A 14,415-nucleotide genomic window follows, 5' to 3' on the forward strand; every position below is an offset into this window, starting at 1 on the left:
CGCTAAAAACACAGTTCCTTCAAATCATAAACAACATATCCAGAAATACTGATATGTATTTTTTCCAGATTATAAAAATTACAAATAAAATCATTAGAATGAATAAATCGATAATTAATAGTCAATTACAGAATGAAATAAAAATTACAAAATCATAATTCAAACATATTAACAAGTTCTTCAATTCACTTTTACCTTATTCTACTCCTGCTAATGGAAGTTATAAATAAATTTTGCACTTTTTGATAACAAACTTAGTGCTCCTGCCATTTTTTTTATTGAATAGAACTGATTAGTCCTCATTCATCTTTGGTGTAATGTTGTGTCTTCTTCTAGTAGTTGATCGAAAAAGCTCTAAGGCATAAGAATCTTTAAAATATTTTCCAGTTGAACCCATGTTTGATTATCCCTCAATGATTTCTTGAATGAAGTACCAGGACCCTGCTGATGGATAAAGTGTATTCAATATTAATCTTCATTTTCATGTATTTTGACTTCAATGACTTCACCTAACCACCACTTGCTGTTGTATACGCAGCAGACACAATTTTGACATTTTGGCTTTGGTAAACCTATAAACCAATCAGAAACACTTATGTCTTTGTGTACTGATATTAATGTAAATGTTTCTGATTCAGGGGTTGCCCAGACATTCAGAATACAATCTGACTTGTTGGAACATAACTGTGAAAGATTCTTGTTTCTGGAACTATTGTGATTACCAGATAACGAGAATTGAGGTATTCTTCAGTCTCTGGAACATCTTTATTAGAGCAGAAAATAAATGTTATATTTTTAATATTGTTGCAATAATTTCAGAAGGTGTAACAATTTGATTGTCGACTATCCTTTGAAGCTTGCTTTAGTCACAGTCTTTTTTACAGTTCCACCAGTACCATCACATGGTCCTTTTCCATGGTATGACGCCAAAAAAAAAGCCATTCAGCTGGAATTTCAAAATTGTGATGGTAGTACAAATTAAAGTTTTTTTTTTGTTTTTATACTGGGCTGAAGAGCCATCAGAAAAAAAAATTGTTTAACTTGCGGTAACAGTGTTTTTACTTTATTTATAACTTGCTTTTGGAAGCAGAAGAACAATGTAGTATTGTGCTTAAAGTACTCGCTAATCTCACAGTATCTTTGGCTCTGTAATTTCCCTTCTTTTTTTAAATATATGAGATATGGATGTACTGTGGCATAAGTTTTTGACCAGTGATGTGACTGGACTTCAACCTGTATCACGAAAGGAAAATTTTAAGAAGTCTCCCATTACAATACATTCACTCATGAACAAGAATTCCTTTTTAATATTGAGGAAATTAACTTGTTTCTTTGCAACAAAATGATGCATTTTTAGATTATTTAGATTTTCAGGTACTCTTGAAATGGATGAATTTCAGTAGTTAGTTCACAATGGTCAACAGAAACCATTCTGTTCTTCAAATTGTCTTCTGGTTTGAAGACAATTTCAGAATCAAAATCATCCCAGCTCTCTTGCAGTAATCTGAGCACTTCATTAGTGCCTGGACATTTTTCACACTGTGACAGCATGCATGTTTCATTTTCTATATAACATACCATGGTTGAAAGGAGAATTCTATAATAAAATTTCATTTTTAGAACAGATAACATAAGTTTTACATTTTGGTGGATGACACACACACACACACACACCAAGTACCTGACCCACCAGCCAGAACACAAAATTTAGATCTTAAATCAACAAATTTTGAAGAACTAATTTTTAAATTATGTTTTTCTTTGAAGGCTGTGTACAATTCTTTTAAGTTACATAAGATAAGCCTTTTTTGAATATTAATTTTCTTCCAGTCAGCTAGTCTTTACAGAGACCCAATCCTACTTGCCTGGTATCATTCGGCTTTTTGCAGATTTGTGGCAAAATTCCACTTGTTTAAACTAATTGTTTTGATTGATTTGACAGGTTAAATACTATCAACATAAAACTCATTTTGAATTTTTTAAATGCTCCAGCTGCTTGGTAATAAACTTAAAACATTATTTTCCTGAGCTGATGTAACAGTTTTCATTTTATCCTTTATTTTAATTATTAATTCTTCATATTCCCTACCTAAATCAGCATAATTTTGTGGTACTTAAATGGTTTCTTTTGTAGAAATATTGAAATAAAAGGAATTGTTTAAATTGCTGATTAACAGACTTGAGTATTTTTGTAACATTGTTTTAAAAATTGGTTTCTTTGCAGTGCTCGATAATTTTTGAACCTTAATGGAGGAAATGCCACATGCTGAACAAGCTTTATTCACAGACTCGACTGTAACACATTGAGGCTCAAAACATATCTTGACATTCTGGTTTGTTTTCTTTATCATCTCGTGGTTTTTCTATTTTGCTTAAAAATTTTGTACACAGTGTCCTGCATCGAATTTATTTTAAATTTGGATTGCTTGTTGAATATGTCAAAGAGATATTTCTCGAAGAGATTTCTTAACTGATTTAGTGTGACAGCTAAATGGGTCTCAGAGCAACTTTTCCCATTAATATGAAAATATTTACTTAAATATTTGTTATGAAAAGTACAGATATTTTTTGTTTCAGTACAACCACTTCTTAAAGAACATCCACTCTAAAATATTGTGCAATACTGTGATCTATTCTAAGTCAATTTATGATATACTGTTTCAGTGTGAATGCCAACTTAAAACTCCATAATCTGTTTTTATAAAATGCAAGGGTTCTTACAGTAACAATATAGTCAGTATAAATTACAAAACTACCAACTGCACCTCACTTTGTCTTATCCCAATTTCTCTACAGCTAAAAAAATCTCTCTAATTAATAAAATATCGCATAAAAGAGAAGTTCATCAATAATAAAATTACTTTATCAACAAGTGTACATTACCTATCACAGTATTAACACTAGCAACAATAAAACATAAAATCAAAACAGTAACTGAGTCTTCTGCAATGTTTACATTCAAGATTACGCAAACATTCATGTCCATGTATTTTCACTTGTGTTTAAACGTGAGTTTGTGGATACGAGTCATACTTCAACAAACTATCTAGAATATAAACTATCTTATTATAGGCATATCAAAATATTTTGTATAGTAGGCCTATAATATTATTTGAAAAAAGGCATGCTGTAAATTTTTTGTATACACTGTTCATGGTTAGAAGGAATGGTGTTTTTAGAGATTTTTGATGGCTTCATTTTACTTGTCAACTCCTTTGAGTAACATAATAAATTTTACATGATTTTAACGTACATACAAAGTATTAACTGGTCAGTTACAAACATTTCAGTTTTTGCCACCTGTCCCACATGTGGATTCTGGGCCCCAAAAATGAAGCATTTTCAAAAACTTACAATTTGGCAGCCTTTTTTTTAATGAAGGACACTATAACAGTCCAATTTTTTTCATAAGTACTACTAGTACCTAAGAGTTAAGAGGTAAAAAACAGGCCAGTTACCCTAAGCCCTTCATTATTTATTTTACAAGATTGCAAAATTTGGTTATGTAACAAAATGACTAAGATGAAATACCATTTTTTACTCTTTCCAAAAGGCCCTTTTTGACCCTCTGTACAATGTAAAGTAAGAATGCTACAGCTCATCGAAAAAATGATGAAAATGTCTGTTTTTACCTGTTGGCAAGATAGAAAATAGTCTTACTCAAGAAAAAAGTTTTTTTAAATATAAAAAAAATATTTTTCGACCACAAGGAGGATAGTTATCATACACCAAATATCAAAATCAAAAATAATGATGCATTGATTGTTTGTTAAATTAAAATGGAATACCCCCTGAGCAACATGAACATTAGGTTATGTTGATATTGTATAAAGTTCAGAACACAGAATCTTCAGTTAGGTTATGAACATAACCTAATGCTCAGTAACCTCATCTAATTAACATTAAATTTGCGAATTATATATAGGCACTTGGAAGGAATAATAAGCTTTACCCATATTAAAAAAATAAATTAGTTGGAACAGTAATCAACAAGTACCAAAAAAACTAAAGAATCTATCAGACTATTTTGTATGTATAAGTCTCATTAAATTGTTTTCAAAAAAAAAAAATGTTTTCATGCAAATTTTACAGATATTCTGAAGGGGGAATGTTAACCAATAACAAAATGAACAGATGTAGGCAAAATAATATATAATAAAAGCATTTTGAATAGAAAATAATAATTACAAAGTAAATGAATGTGTAACATACCTGCATCTTTATTAACACAGTATGGTTGTCTATGATTCTTAGAAACATTCATATGAACAAAGTTCACGACATCAGGACGAATGGGTGCCTTGAATACAGCAGGCAATGGAACTGTTGATCCTGATTTTTCATTCTTATCACTGTAAACAGTGATAAGCGGACGAGCCGCAGTAATGGACTGGAACATAAGTTTAGGGACATTAATTTTTTAATACCACAAAATTGTATTTATTTCAGTAACAATTTACAGTATAGACATTTTCAAGTACAGAAATTTCTAACTCAAAATTTATCACAGTATTTTGTTCAAAATATATAGTCTGTTTAAATTTTTATTTTATATATGCTATGTTTAAAATGTATATAAATATTTTATTGTAATATTACACAAAAGATGCATCCAGAAATCCCTCACAAAGTGTCTAACCTCTACACAAATGACTGTCAATTATTTACGCGTGCATAGCCTGTTGCTTTCAATCAAGAATGAAATAGCAGTCATTTTGTTTAATTACTACTGATGATCACTATGAACTAGTTATATTACAACCCACTGGACTACCTATGTTCAAACACAATAAACATTTGGTCACAGATTTGTCATATTTCACTACAATTTAATGTTTACAAACTAAATGAGTTCATGGAAGATGTGATGATAAATGGGTTAAGAACTCTAACAAAAGAAGGAAAACATGCATGATGAGAAAATTTGTTCCAATAGACAATCCATATTTCTCACTTGCATTTAAAAAAGTGTTTAAGATGGGTGCCAAAAATTAAACATAAAATACACAGAACAGCCTTTAAATTTTTTGGGATGTGGAGGTAAAGGAAATTGTTCTTTGAGTAGGACATAACTGACAATGAAACTTTGCAGCACATGACAAAGGAGTTTTGCTAAAAGATTGTTAAAATAGATTATTGAAAAAATCTAATTTATTGATCATGAAAAAAATATTATTCTTGAAGTTTGAAAAATGATCTTTAATTAAAAAATGCCTTTAAGTAGTACAATTTTTTTCAAGATTTTCAGAACAGATAGTCAAAAATATTTAACAGATGAAAATGTCATGGTAAATTTTCAGTTCTACAAGTTATAAGTTAAATAACAAAACTAAAAGAAAAACAGCTGATTTTTTTAAAGGCTGATTGTTTCTTCATGCTGCAAACACACAAAAGGTTTTACCATCCACACAAGCCATATGACCTAGCCTGAAAAAAATTGAACTAACATCAAGCCCAGTTTTATAGCTTCACATGAATATAAAATTTATTGTCCCGTTAGCAGCCAACATAACATTGCAGCTACAATAAAAATATATATAAAAAGTCTATCTTTCAATTATTTTATATGGAGAACAGTACACTTACAACAGCTACATGTCATAATCCAAAACTCATTATTAATATATCCTGTCATTAAAACATTAAATTGCCAATAAAGTCTAGCAGAGATGTAGTAAAAACGGTCAAAATATGGGGTCATGTAGATCAAGAGCACTATCACAATTAATGCTAGTACTAACCTTCTTGAATTAATTGTGATAGTTATGCATGTGTTTCCACATACAAAGATCACATAAAACATATTTTGATGTTCACAAAAAAAAAAAGTTTAAAACTATAGGTTTTGATTATTGCAATGTAACCCCTATAACTGGCAAAGGTTGCAAGTGCAATATATGTTGTTTGTTAAACGGTATCATCACAAATGCAACTTTTATACGTGTTAACAATTATTGATTTAAGAAATATTAAACATCATCTGATCAGGCCATTTAGCTATGGTACCAATAGATAATAGACAATATTACCATTACTATTCAATAGTAGACAAAAGTAAATATCTAAAAGTTAATACTTGTGAATTTCTGTAGTATCATGTTGTTTGCTTTTGAATTTCTGTAGTATCATGTTGTTTGCTTATGTACACTATTGATCTTGCATGCAATTTACTTAGTTGTTACAGCTTATATTCCTTTTATTTCATTTATTTCTCATTTTTAACAATTCTATTATTGCAATGGACCAAAATTTGCATGTTAATTCAAGTCGAATACAAGAAATACTTTTTGGCAAAGAAGATAATGTTCCTGATTTTGAAGTAAGTGGTAGCAATATGTTTGCTGAAGATATAACTTCATACTTTTCTTTTGATTATCATTCAGCCACTGATTATAATTGCAAACCTAATTTGAACAAATTAGGTGACGGTGATGAATCTCTGTCTGAAAGTTATATTCAACCTGCAGTTCAAAATGAAAACTGGGTCTAGAGTTTATCCACCAGAGAATGAAATTGATGTAAGTACCAGTTTTCAAGTAAGAATTCTGGTATTAGAAACTTTCTTTCTTTCTTTTTCCTGTTTACCCTCCGGTAACTACCGTTTACATAATTCTTCACAGGATGAATGAGGATGATATACTGTATGAGTGTAAATGAAGTGTAGTCTTGTACATTCTCAGTTTGACCATTCCTGAGATGTGTGGTTAATTGAAACCCAACCACCAAAGAACACCGGTATCCACGATCTAGTATTTAAATCCGTGTAAAAATAACTGGCTTTACTAGGACTTGAACGCTGGAACTCTCGACTTCCATTAGAAATTGCCCTCCTGCCAATTCACAACCAACTGAATATTTAAATCTATTTGTTAATATAATTTGGAACTTAACAGTTAAACTCCACAAAAAGTTAATTTGCAGGTTAATACATATAGACAAAAACTTATTGCTATTATGGTAAACATGGATCAAAAAAAAAAATACTCGTTACTGGGAGGCATTAGATACACAGAGAATTACATTTTTTCAAACAAAATTTCCCTTAGGCATTTTCAGATAATATCTTCAATGATCCATTTATCATAAGACCCTCTTTCTTGCTAAGGGAACACCAGTTTATGAACCACAGGCAAAAATTAATTTTTTATTGACAGTATGATTCTTTTAGAAAATATTTTTAACAATCTCAAAACATATGTATAGATGAAAGTATAGTTGGGATAAAGAACTGGTGTGTGCACATTTTATATATATATATATATATTGCACATAAACATCATGCAAGATTTGGAATAAAAAAAATTTGAATTGCGTGGTCGTGCTACTAATTGATTACTTTAAGATGGCAAAGATTTTTTGGCAGGTAACCCTGATCCATTTACACAAAACGTTGTTCATGAATTATTAGAAAAAAGTAGGCTTTTACATAAAGGCTACAGTCTCTGTTACACAAAGTTACCATTAGCCAAAAAATTATTTTCCAAGGACACTTACTTTATTTTTGAAAAAATTCAAAATATTTATCTAAAGGTCACACAGGCTAAACTAGGTGAGAAAGAAACCATTTATCTTAGAAAGGATGAGGTTCTTTTGGTTGGTTTTAGAAAGGAAGTATTAAGGAAACCTGTTTATCTCATAACTACTGGCTGTCACACAAAGGATAAAGTTATCTGCATTGAAGTGGTAATGAATGTAAAAAGCCATTAATTATTCAGAGTACAATTTAAACATGATAGAATTGACTGTAAGGATAAATCTGTCACATAACTTGCTCCTGGCCGACCACGAGGTTGGAAAAAATATTTTTCAATTTTGTTGATCTGTGCCTGTTCAATGTATTTTGCACAGCAAAAATACTGTGAACCCAATCAAACAATAGTTTTATAATGAATGAAGTTAATTCACTGGTAGCTAGAGAAGATGTGCCACAAATAATGGGGGATCTGGGATGATGATGGATCCACATATCATCTGAGTCATCTTCCAGACCAAAAAGAATGAATGTGCTGCTTGTGAACCAACCAAAAATGGGGTCGCTGTCACTGGTAACCTGGGTGTAACTTGCGAGTTCATCCTGCCTGCTTTCATCAACTTAAAAGCACTGCTGGCGACCTACTACGCCAGGAAAAAAAGAGGGCAGCACCCTCAAGTGATTTCAAGAAAAACATTACCAATTTTTTTCAGTGTTAATATTTCTTTGTAAATAGTTGTATTATATATATCAATTTAATCAGAATAAAATAACGATTATTTTGTATGTTGAAATTAATTTGTAACAAAAGTGGTAATTACAATATTAAGTGAATTGTGAAAAAAGATAATTTAATTTTACTCATTTTGAAAATTTAAGGAAAACCAATTATCAAAAAATCCGGTAAGATTATTTTCAACATTATAAACATATTCTATAGAATTTTCGGAATAAAATAATGTGCAATAGTAACGTTTAAATCATTAAACAGTTTACAATGAATTTTACAATAAGTCTGCCAGTAACTTAAAATTCATCTGCCATTTAAGCTAAAATGACCACTAGTTCTAGGGTTAATAAACGGGGGAAAAAGTACAGGAAGCTAAACTTGTCAGTTTTATAGTTATACTTGCACGAAATCCAGTAACACATAGTATGGCCTCAACTTAAACCTATCAGTCGCGGAAAACCTACGATAATTAAATGATAAATTACTTAATAAATGCAGAACTATAATAATCTATAAAACTTGCACATTCACTCTAGGCACCGGATTAATCAGACGGCAAAATTGGACACATTTTACCCCATTAAAATTTCTATGATGTTACAGGTAGCGCAGTTACGGAAAAAATATATTAAAATAATACAAAATAAATCTTTTAAATAGTTAACAGACCAGAAAATATCACCTTAACCACGACGAGTTACCAAATTGACCATGTGTCGTAAACTAAAATAAATATTTATTAATTTATTTCTCTAAAAAAACAATTTCTTTTATAACAAAATACAGAGAAAAATTAATACGTAAAGAATTAATTTACTTAAGAAACAAACTGAATACTTACCATTTTTAAAGAAAAATACTTAACCAACTAACACATGAAATCCACACTATTAACAAAAGGAAACAGAATCGACACGTCGAGAACTTCCTTTCTCAGAACAGAATAGCCAACACCCAGGTTGCGAAATTGTTCTCAGTCTAAGTCTGCCTATCATATTTATAAGTTTTTAAAAACATTTCCAAAACTGGCCTTTTTTACGTTAATTACGCCCAAAGTTAATTAATATATATTAAAAGCCCCCAAAATTGATTACACATAGTACTATAATGTACTATTAAAATGTAATTTTTTTAAATAAAATCTATGATTATATAATAGTAGAAGTAAGTTTCTGATAAATTAACTTACAGTTAATTGCTTGACATAATTAACTCTTATACAAATTACATTGGCAGTTCTAATGAAGAATCTTTTTACATACTATAAAGCAGGCAAACCATAAATTTTGTTATGCTTTTTTCTTAGGATTTTTTATGATTTATTCACCACATAGGCTTGAAGCGAGGAAATATGAAATGAAAATTGTCTAGTGTATGATCTGGTATTTATTAGTGTGAAATAATAACACCTAATCGAAACTCTTATTTAAAACTAATGTCCATGTTAATTTTACATTGCTCGACTAATTCATCAGTTACAAACTGAAACGAAAATTGTAGTAAAAGTTTGACGTAAAATTTTGTTTTTATGTGTTTTAGTTAAAACTTTTTATCGATTTTACACAATGGGAAATTCATATATCCAAGATCATGCTTAAATAAGCCTATGAAAATGAAAATACTTATTTCCATCCAATGTACAATATCACTGATTTCTCTCTAGTTTTTAAAACTAATCACTATCGTAAAAGTTAAAAAAACATTCTCGATAAAATATTGAATGAAGGATACTGCCCTTTGCAAATATTAGGGTTTCGATCTTCAATCGCCTTTCTCAATCTCCTCAAGGTTTTACCATAAAACGATCCGCGTAAATGATTCCACTTCAGAAATGATATTATGTACACTTCCAAAATACCCAGTTCAGCCGCAATTTCGTCCACTGATTCGCCAATCTGGCAATCAAAAATTCGTGGAAAAATTTAGCGCATGAATTTATTCTATAGTTGATGTCTTTCCCTGTCAGTAAAATCATATTCATGCTCCTATTTTCGAACTTGTACCGTTTTTGAAACATCCGTCATAAAAACTATATCACTGTACATTCATTTAACTGGAGGTCAAACCGTTCCTTCCTGCGTATATTGTTACTCCAACAAGGAAAGCATGCAACGTAAATCAGAATTTTGAAGCGAAGCTTCTTAACGCAGGCTTCAGGATGGGGAGTCAACTGAAAAAAAAAACTAGCGTCACGCGCGAACTGGTAACACAATTCATTCAAGAATTGTGTTCAAAGAATGATCTCTTTTATGAACGGTCTTTTATGACTGTTATTATTTTTTGAACAGTTTTTGATCACCCTCATATTTGTTATTACTTCCTGGTACGAAGTAAAAGAAGTATTGTGATCGCGAAAAATTTTGGTTTTCAGATTTCAACGGAAATATCCATTTTGATCATACCTTAATCAATTTTGACTGGTTTCGTCCTGACGTCTGTACGTACGTATCTCGCATAACTCAAAAACTATAAGTCGTAGGATGTTAAAATTTTGGATTTAGGACTCTTGTAACATCTAGTTGTGCACCTCCGCTTCTGTTTTCAATGGACTGAACCAAAGTGTCTAAAAAAGCCCAAAATAATGGATTTCTTCCTAACTGCAGTAATAAGCCCTCATCGAGAGCTTTTCAACAATATATCACAAGTGGTACTTCTTTTCATTGATTCCAGAGTTATAGCCAAATAAAATCTTAATTAAAGAAATATTTTGATCCCACAAGGGTAAGACACATTGGTTCGAATCTGATTTCATCTCCTTCTTTTTAACTTTATTTTTTTATTTAATATATTGATTTATTAACCTCTGATTGTAACATTTTTTTGTGATAACCATTCATTAATAACAATACAAAAAAAAAGATAATGAAAAACTATCATAAGTTATTTTCATTTAAAAAAAAAATGTCTCTGTAATTTAATAGGCGTACAAGGAAGTCATGTGGTCCACATCAGAATATTTTTATTTTAATAACTGATACATTCTTTGAATTATTCAATGTTGAAGAGGGGTAGTATAACTCTTTCCTTTACTTGTTAATTTAATTTTGTATAAATCGTGGCTACTACTATTTCCAACCTAGTTCAAATAACGGTTAGGCATAACATTTTTCCTACACGCTAGAAACCATTCATCTCATCCTCTGAAGCAATATCTAATGGTGATCCCGGAGGTTAAACAAGAAAAAACCTAGTAATTGCAAATAAAAGTGCATCTTAATCTAAATATGCTTGACCGTCTGTGGGGAATCTGTATGGTTCATAATCTTCATCCAATAATGAAGTAACGAAAAAATGCAACAAAAAGGGATATATAAATCATATCTACAATTTAATAACTAGAAGCAAGAAACATATTTAAAAAATGATCTTCTTTGTCCACAGTTCATTAGATTTATATTAATCATGAATTTATTCAATGTAATAGGGTTCTGGAGTAAAGCCTCAATCCATTTAAGGTTTTTTTTGTTGCATAAAAATTATAATATATATTTTTATTTTTAAATTCAAATAATATATAGGAAATAAAATATACTTTGAGATTTCATTTTCCTATTCAGCAATGATTTAGCAATCACAATATATCATTATTTAAACATGGTTGAACCTAAACATAAACAAGACAACTAACTGGCATTAACTAAATAACTTTTAAGATTTCTCTTCAAGATTCAAAACTTCAAAGAGCTTCTGAATCTTGAAGTGAAATCTTAAAAATGATTAAGCAAATGTCCCAACTTATGCCACTCTCTTTTTTCTTGCTTGTACAAAATAAAGTTAGTATTGTAATTGCGAAAAATTTTGGTTTACAGATTACAATGGAAATATCCATTTTGACCATCCCTGAATCCATTCTGACTAGTTTCGATGTGATGTCTGTACATACGTATGTATGTATCTCGCATAACTCAAAAACAATTAGCCATAGAATGTTGAAATTTTGTATTTAGGACTGTTGTAACATACACCTCTCATAGGTGTAACGTACACCTCTCATTTTGATTGAAATCGACTGGGCCAAAAATGTGTATACAGTCAGACCTCTAAATAAAGTGGGATTTCAATTTGAAACATTTTTATTTTAAACTGCAGTGATAAGCCCTCCTTGAGAGCTTTTCAACGATATATCATACGTGGTACTTATTTTCATTGGTTCCAGAGTTATAGCCAAATAAAATGAAATATCTGGTTCTTACAAGAGTAATGAACATTAATTTGAATCAGACTTCATTTCCTTTTTTTTTTCTTTAAATATATTGCTTTATTAATAATTATTAACCTCAGATTGTAACAAAAAATAAACAATAAATAATTCAATAATAACAATACAAAAAATAATCAAAGTTATTAATGAAATAAAATTTTATGTACTCTTCATTTTAATTCAAAAACTTTTACAATTAGAGGTTAATAATTATTTACATTTAAAAAAAGAAAAATATATATATATATGTATATGATGTCAGATTCAAACCAATGTATGCATGGTTATGGATCTGACACGTTCTCACTTACATCACATATCTACTCGTATTTGAGCGACATGAAACAAGATTAATGTATAAACTAATATAAAATGCTAAGGGAATTTGTAGAGCCATTTTTCTCGAGTAAAATTTTAATACTGTGTGTTAGTATTTTGTGATGAAGACACATAAACAGTGTACTATTAACACATGCAAAATGTTTCAAATCGATGTGCCAATGTCCGTGCCTTCCCCTTGTTAGAAAGATGACTTTTTTCTTTCTATTTAGCCTCCAGAACCACTGTAAGATATTACTTAAGAGGATGAATGTAAATGAAGTGTAGGCTCGTAAGGTCGACCTTTCCTAACCCACCAAGTTGGTCTAGTAGTGAATGCGTCTTCGCAAATCAACCTTATGAGAATTAAGTGATGGTTAATAGTCGAGAGAGTTTCAATGTTCAAATCCTAGTAAAGTCAGTTACTTTTATATGGATTTGAATACTAGATTGCCGATACCGGTGTTCTTTGGTAGTTGGGTTTCAATTAACCACACATCTCAGAAATGGTCGACCTGAGGACTGTACAAGACTACATTTCAATTCATACATGTCATCCTCTTAAGAAATACCTGACGGCGATTCCTGGAGGCTAAAGAGGAAAAAAATGTCGACCTTAACTGACATGTATGGTATTATCATACCATATGTATTAACCTTAGAACTCTTGACTTCAAAATCGGTGAGATGTAGACCTACTGATAATTCACAAACTGTAGTAATAACAGTTATAAATTAAGAATAAATAAACAAACAAAAACCCTACAATACCATACTCTTTTAAAACCCAGTAAAAACTTGCTAGAAATTTAGTAATCTTTTCCAATTTTGTTTCTACTTTCATTGAATTTAATGAAAAATATGTACTCGTGTGTGTATATATATATATATATATAATGATTATATGCATAAACCAGTATAAATACATAATTCTTTTTTTATATTATGTATTTGTTTCAGTCTACTTGATAATAAGTATCGCTATAAAACTTAGTAAATTTCTCCTGTTTTGTTTTGTTCATGGCTACTTCATAGTATTTAAAAAATCATAGTATTAGATAGATATAAGACTTACATTTATTTAAAGAGTAATAAAGGAACTTTTACTCTATCCTAATATTTCAGGTAAGATTGTGGAATTAACACTTGTTTAAATATTTGATGTTAATAATATTTTAGCAATTGTGTAAACTGTCCACTTTATTAAAGAATTGGAACATCGTATCTCACTTTCAAATGAAGTGCAGCAAAAAATGTGTATATGTAATTTAATAGATGTTCAAGTAAGTCATGTGGTGTCCACATCAAATTTTTTTATACTGTCTAATTCAACCGTATTTTTACTGACAGTTCTTGGACTTAGGGACATATAATGTGGATGAAACATATTAAATTTGAATTATGTTTGCTCATATATTATGTGTTTATACGAATATTTACAAGGATGTGGTTCTTTTTAGTGTACAATATCAAGATCAGTCAATGTTGGTATATTTGTGTTTAAGAGGTGGTTAGTGAATGTTTCAATTAAGTGTGCTTGGTAGTTTAAATTATACGTTATTTAATGTGGATTTCAGATGACAAGGTTATGTTTATGTGCTAAAAATACTATTATGATACGTAATAGTGTATGGATTGATCATACTTTTAGGTAGTTTTCGTGAGTTTGGATGTTGGGTGTTGTAACCAACATCT

The 14,415-nt window shown here is 30.1% G+C and overlaps 1 protein-coding gene across 1 annotated transcript in view; it reads right to left on the reverse strand.

Annotated features, from left to right (window-relative positions):
• Positions 1-9,172, reverse strand: part of RpL4 (ribosomal protein L4) — a 33,306-nt gene extending 24,134 nt beyond the window's left edge. Inside the window, exons 1-2 of the mRNA XM_075366362.1 lie at positions 9,043-9,172; positions 4,213-4,390 (exon numbers count right to left, since the gene is read on the reverse strand). Of these exons, the coding sequence (XP_075222477.1) occupies positions 4,213-4,390; positions 9,043-9,045 (181 nt within the window). The 5' untranslated portion in view covers positions 9,046-9,172. The remainder of the gene's footprint in view (positions 1-4,212; positions 4,391-9,042) is intronic.
• Positions 9,173-14,415: the final 5,243 nt, after the last annotated feature.

Source organism: Lycorma delicatula, chromosome 5 (assembly GCF_047948215.1).
Source record: "Lycorma delicatula isolate Av1 chromosome 5, ASM4794821v1, whole genome shotgun sequence".
Taxonomy (NCBI): Eukaryota; Metazoa; Arthropoda; class Insecta; order Hemiptera; family Fulgoridae; genus Lycorma; species Lycorma delicatula.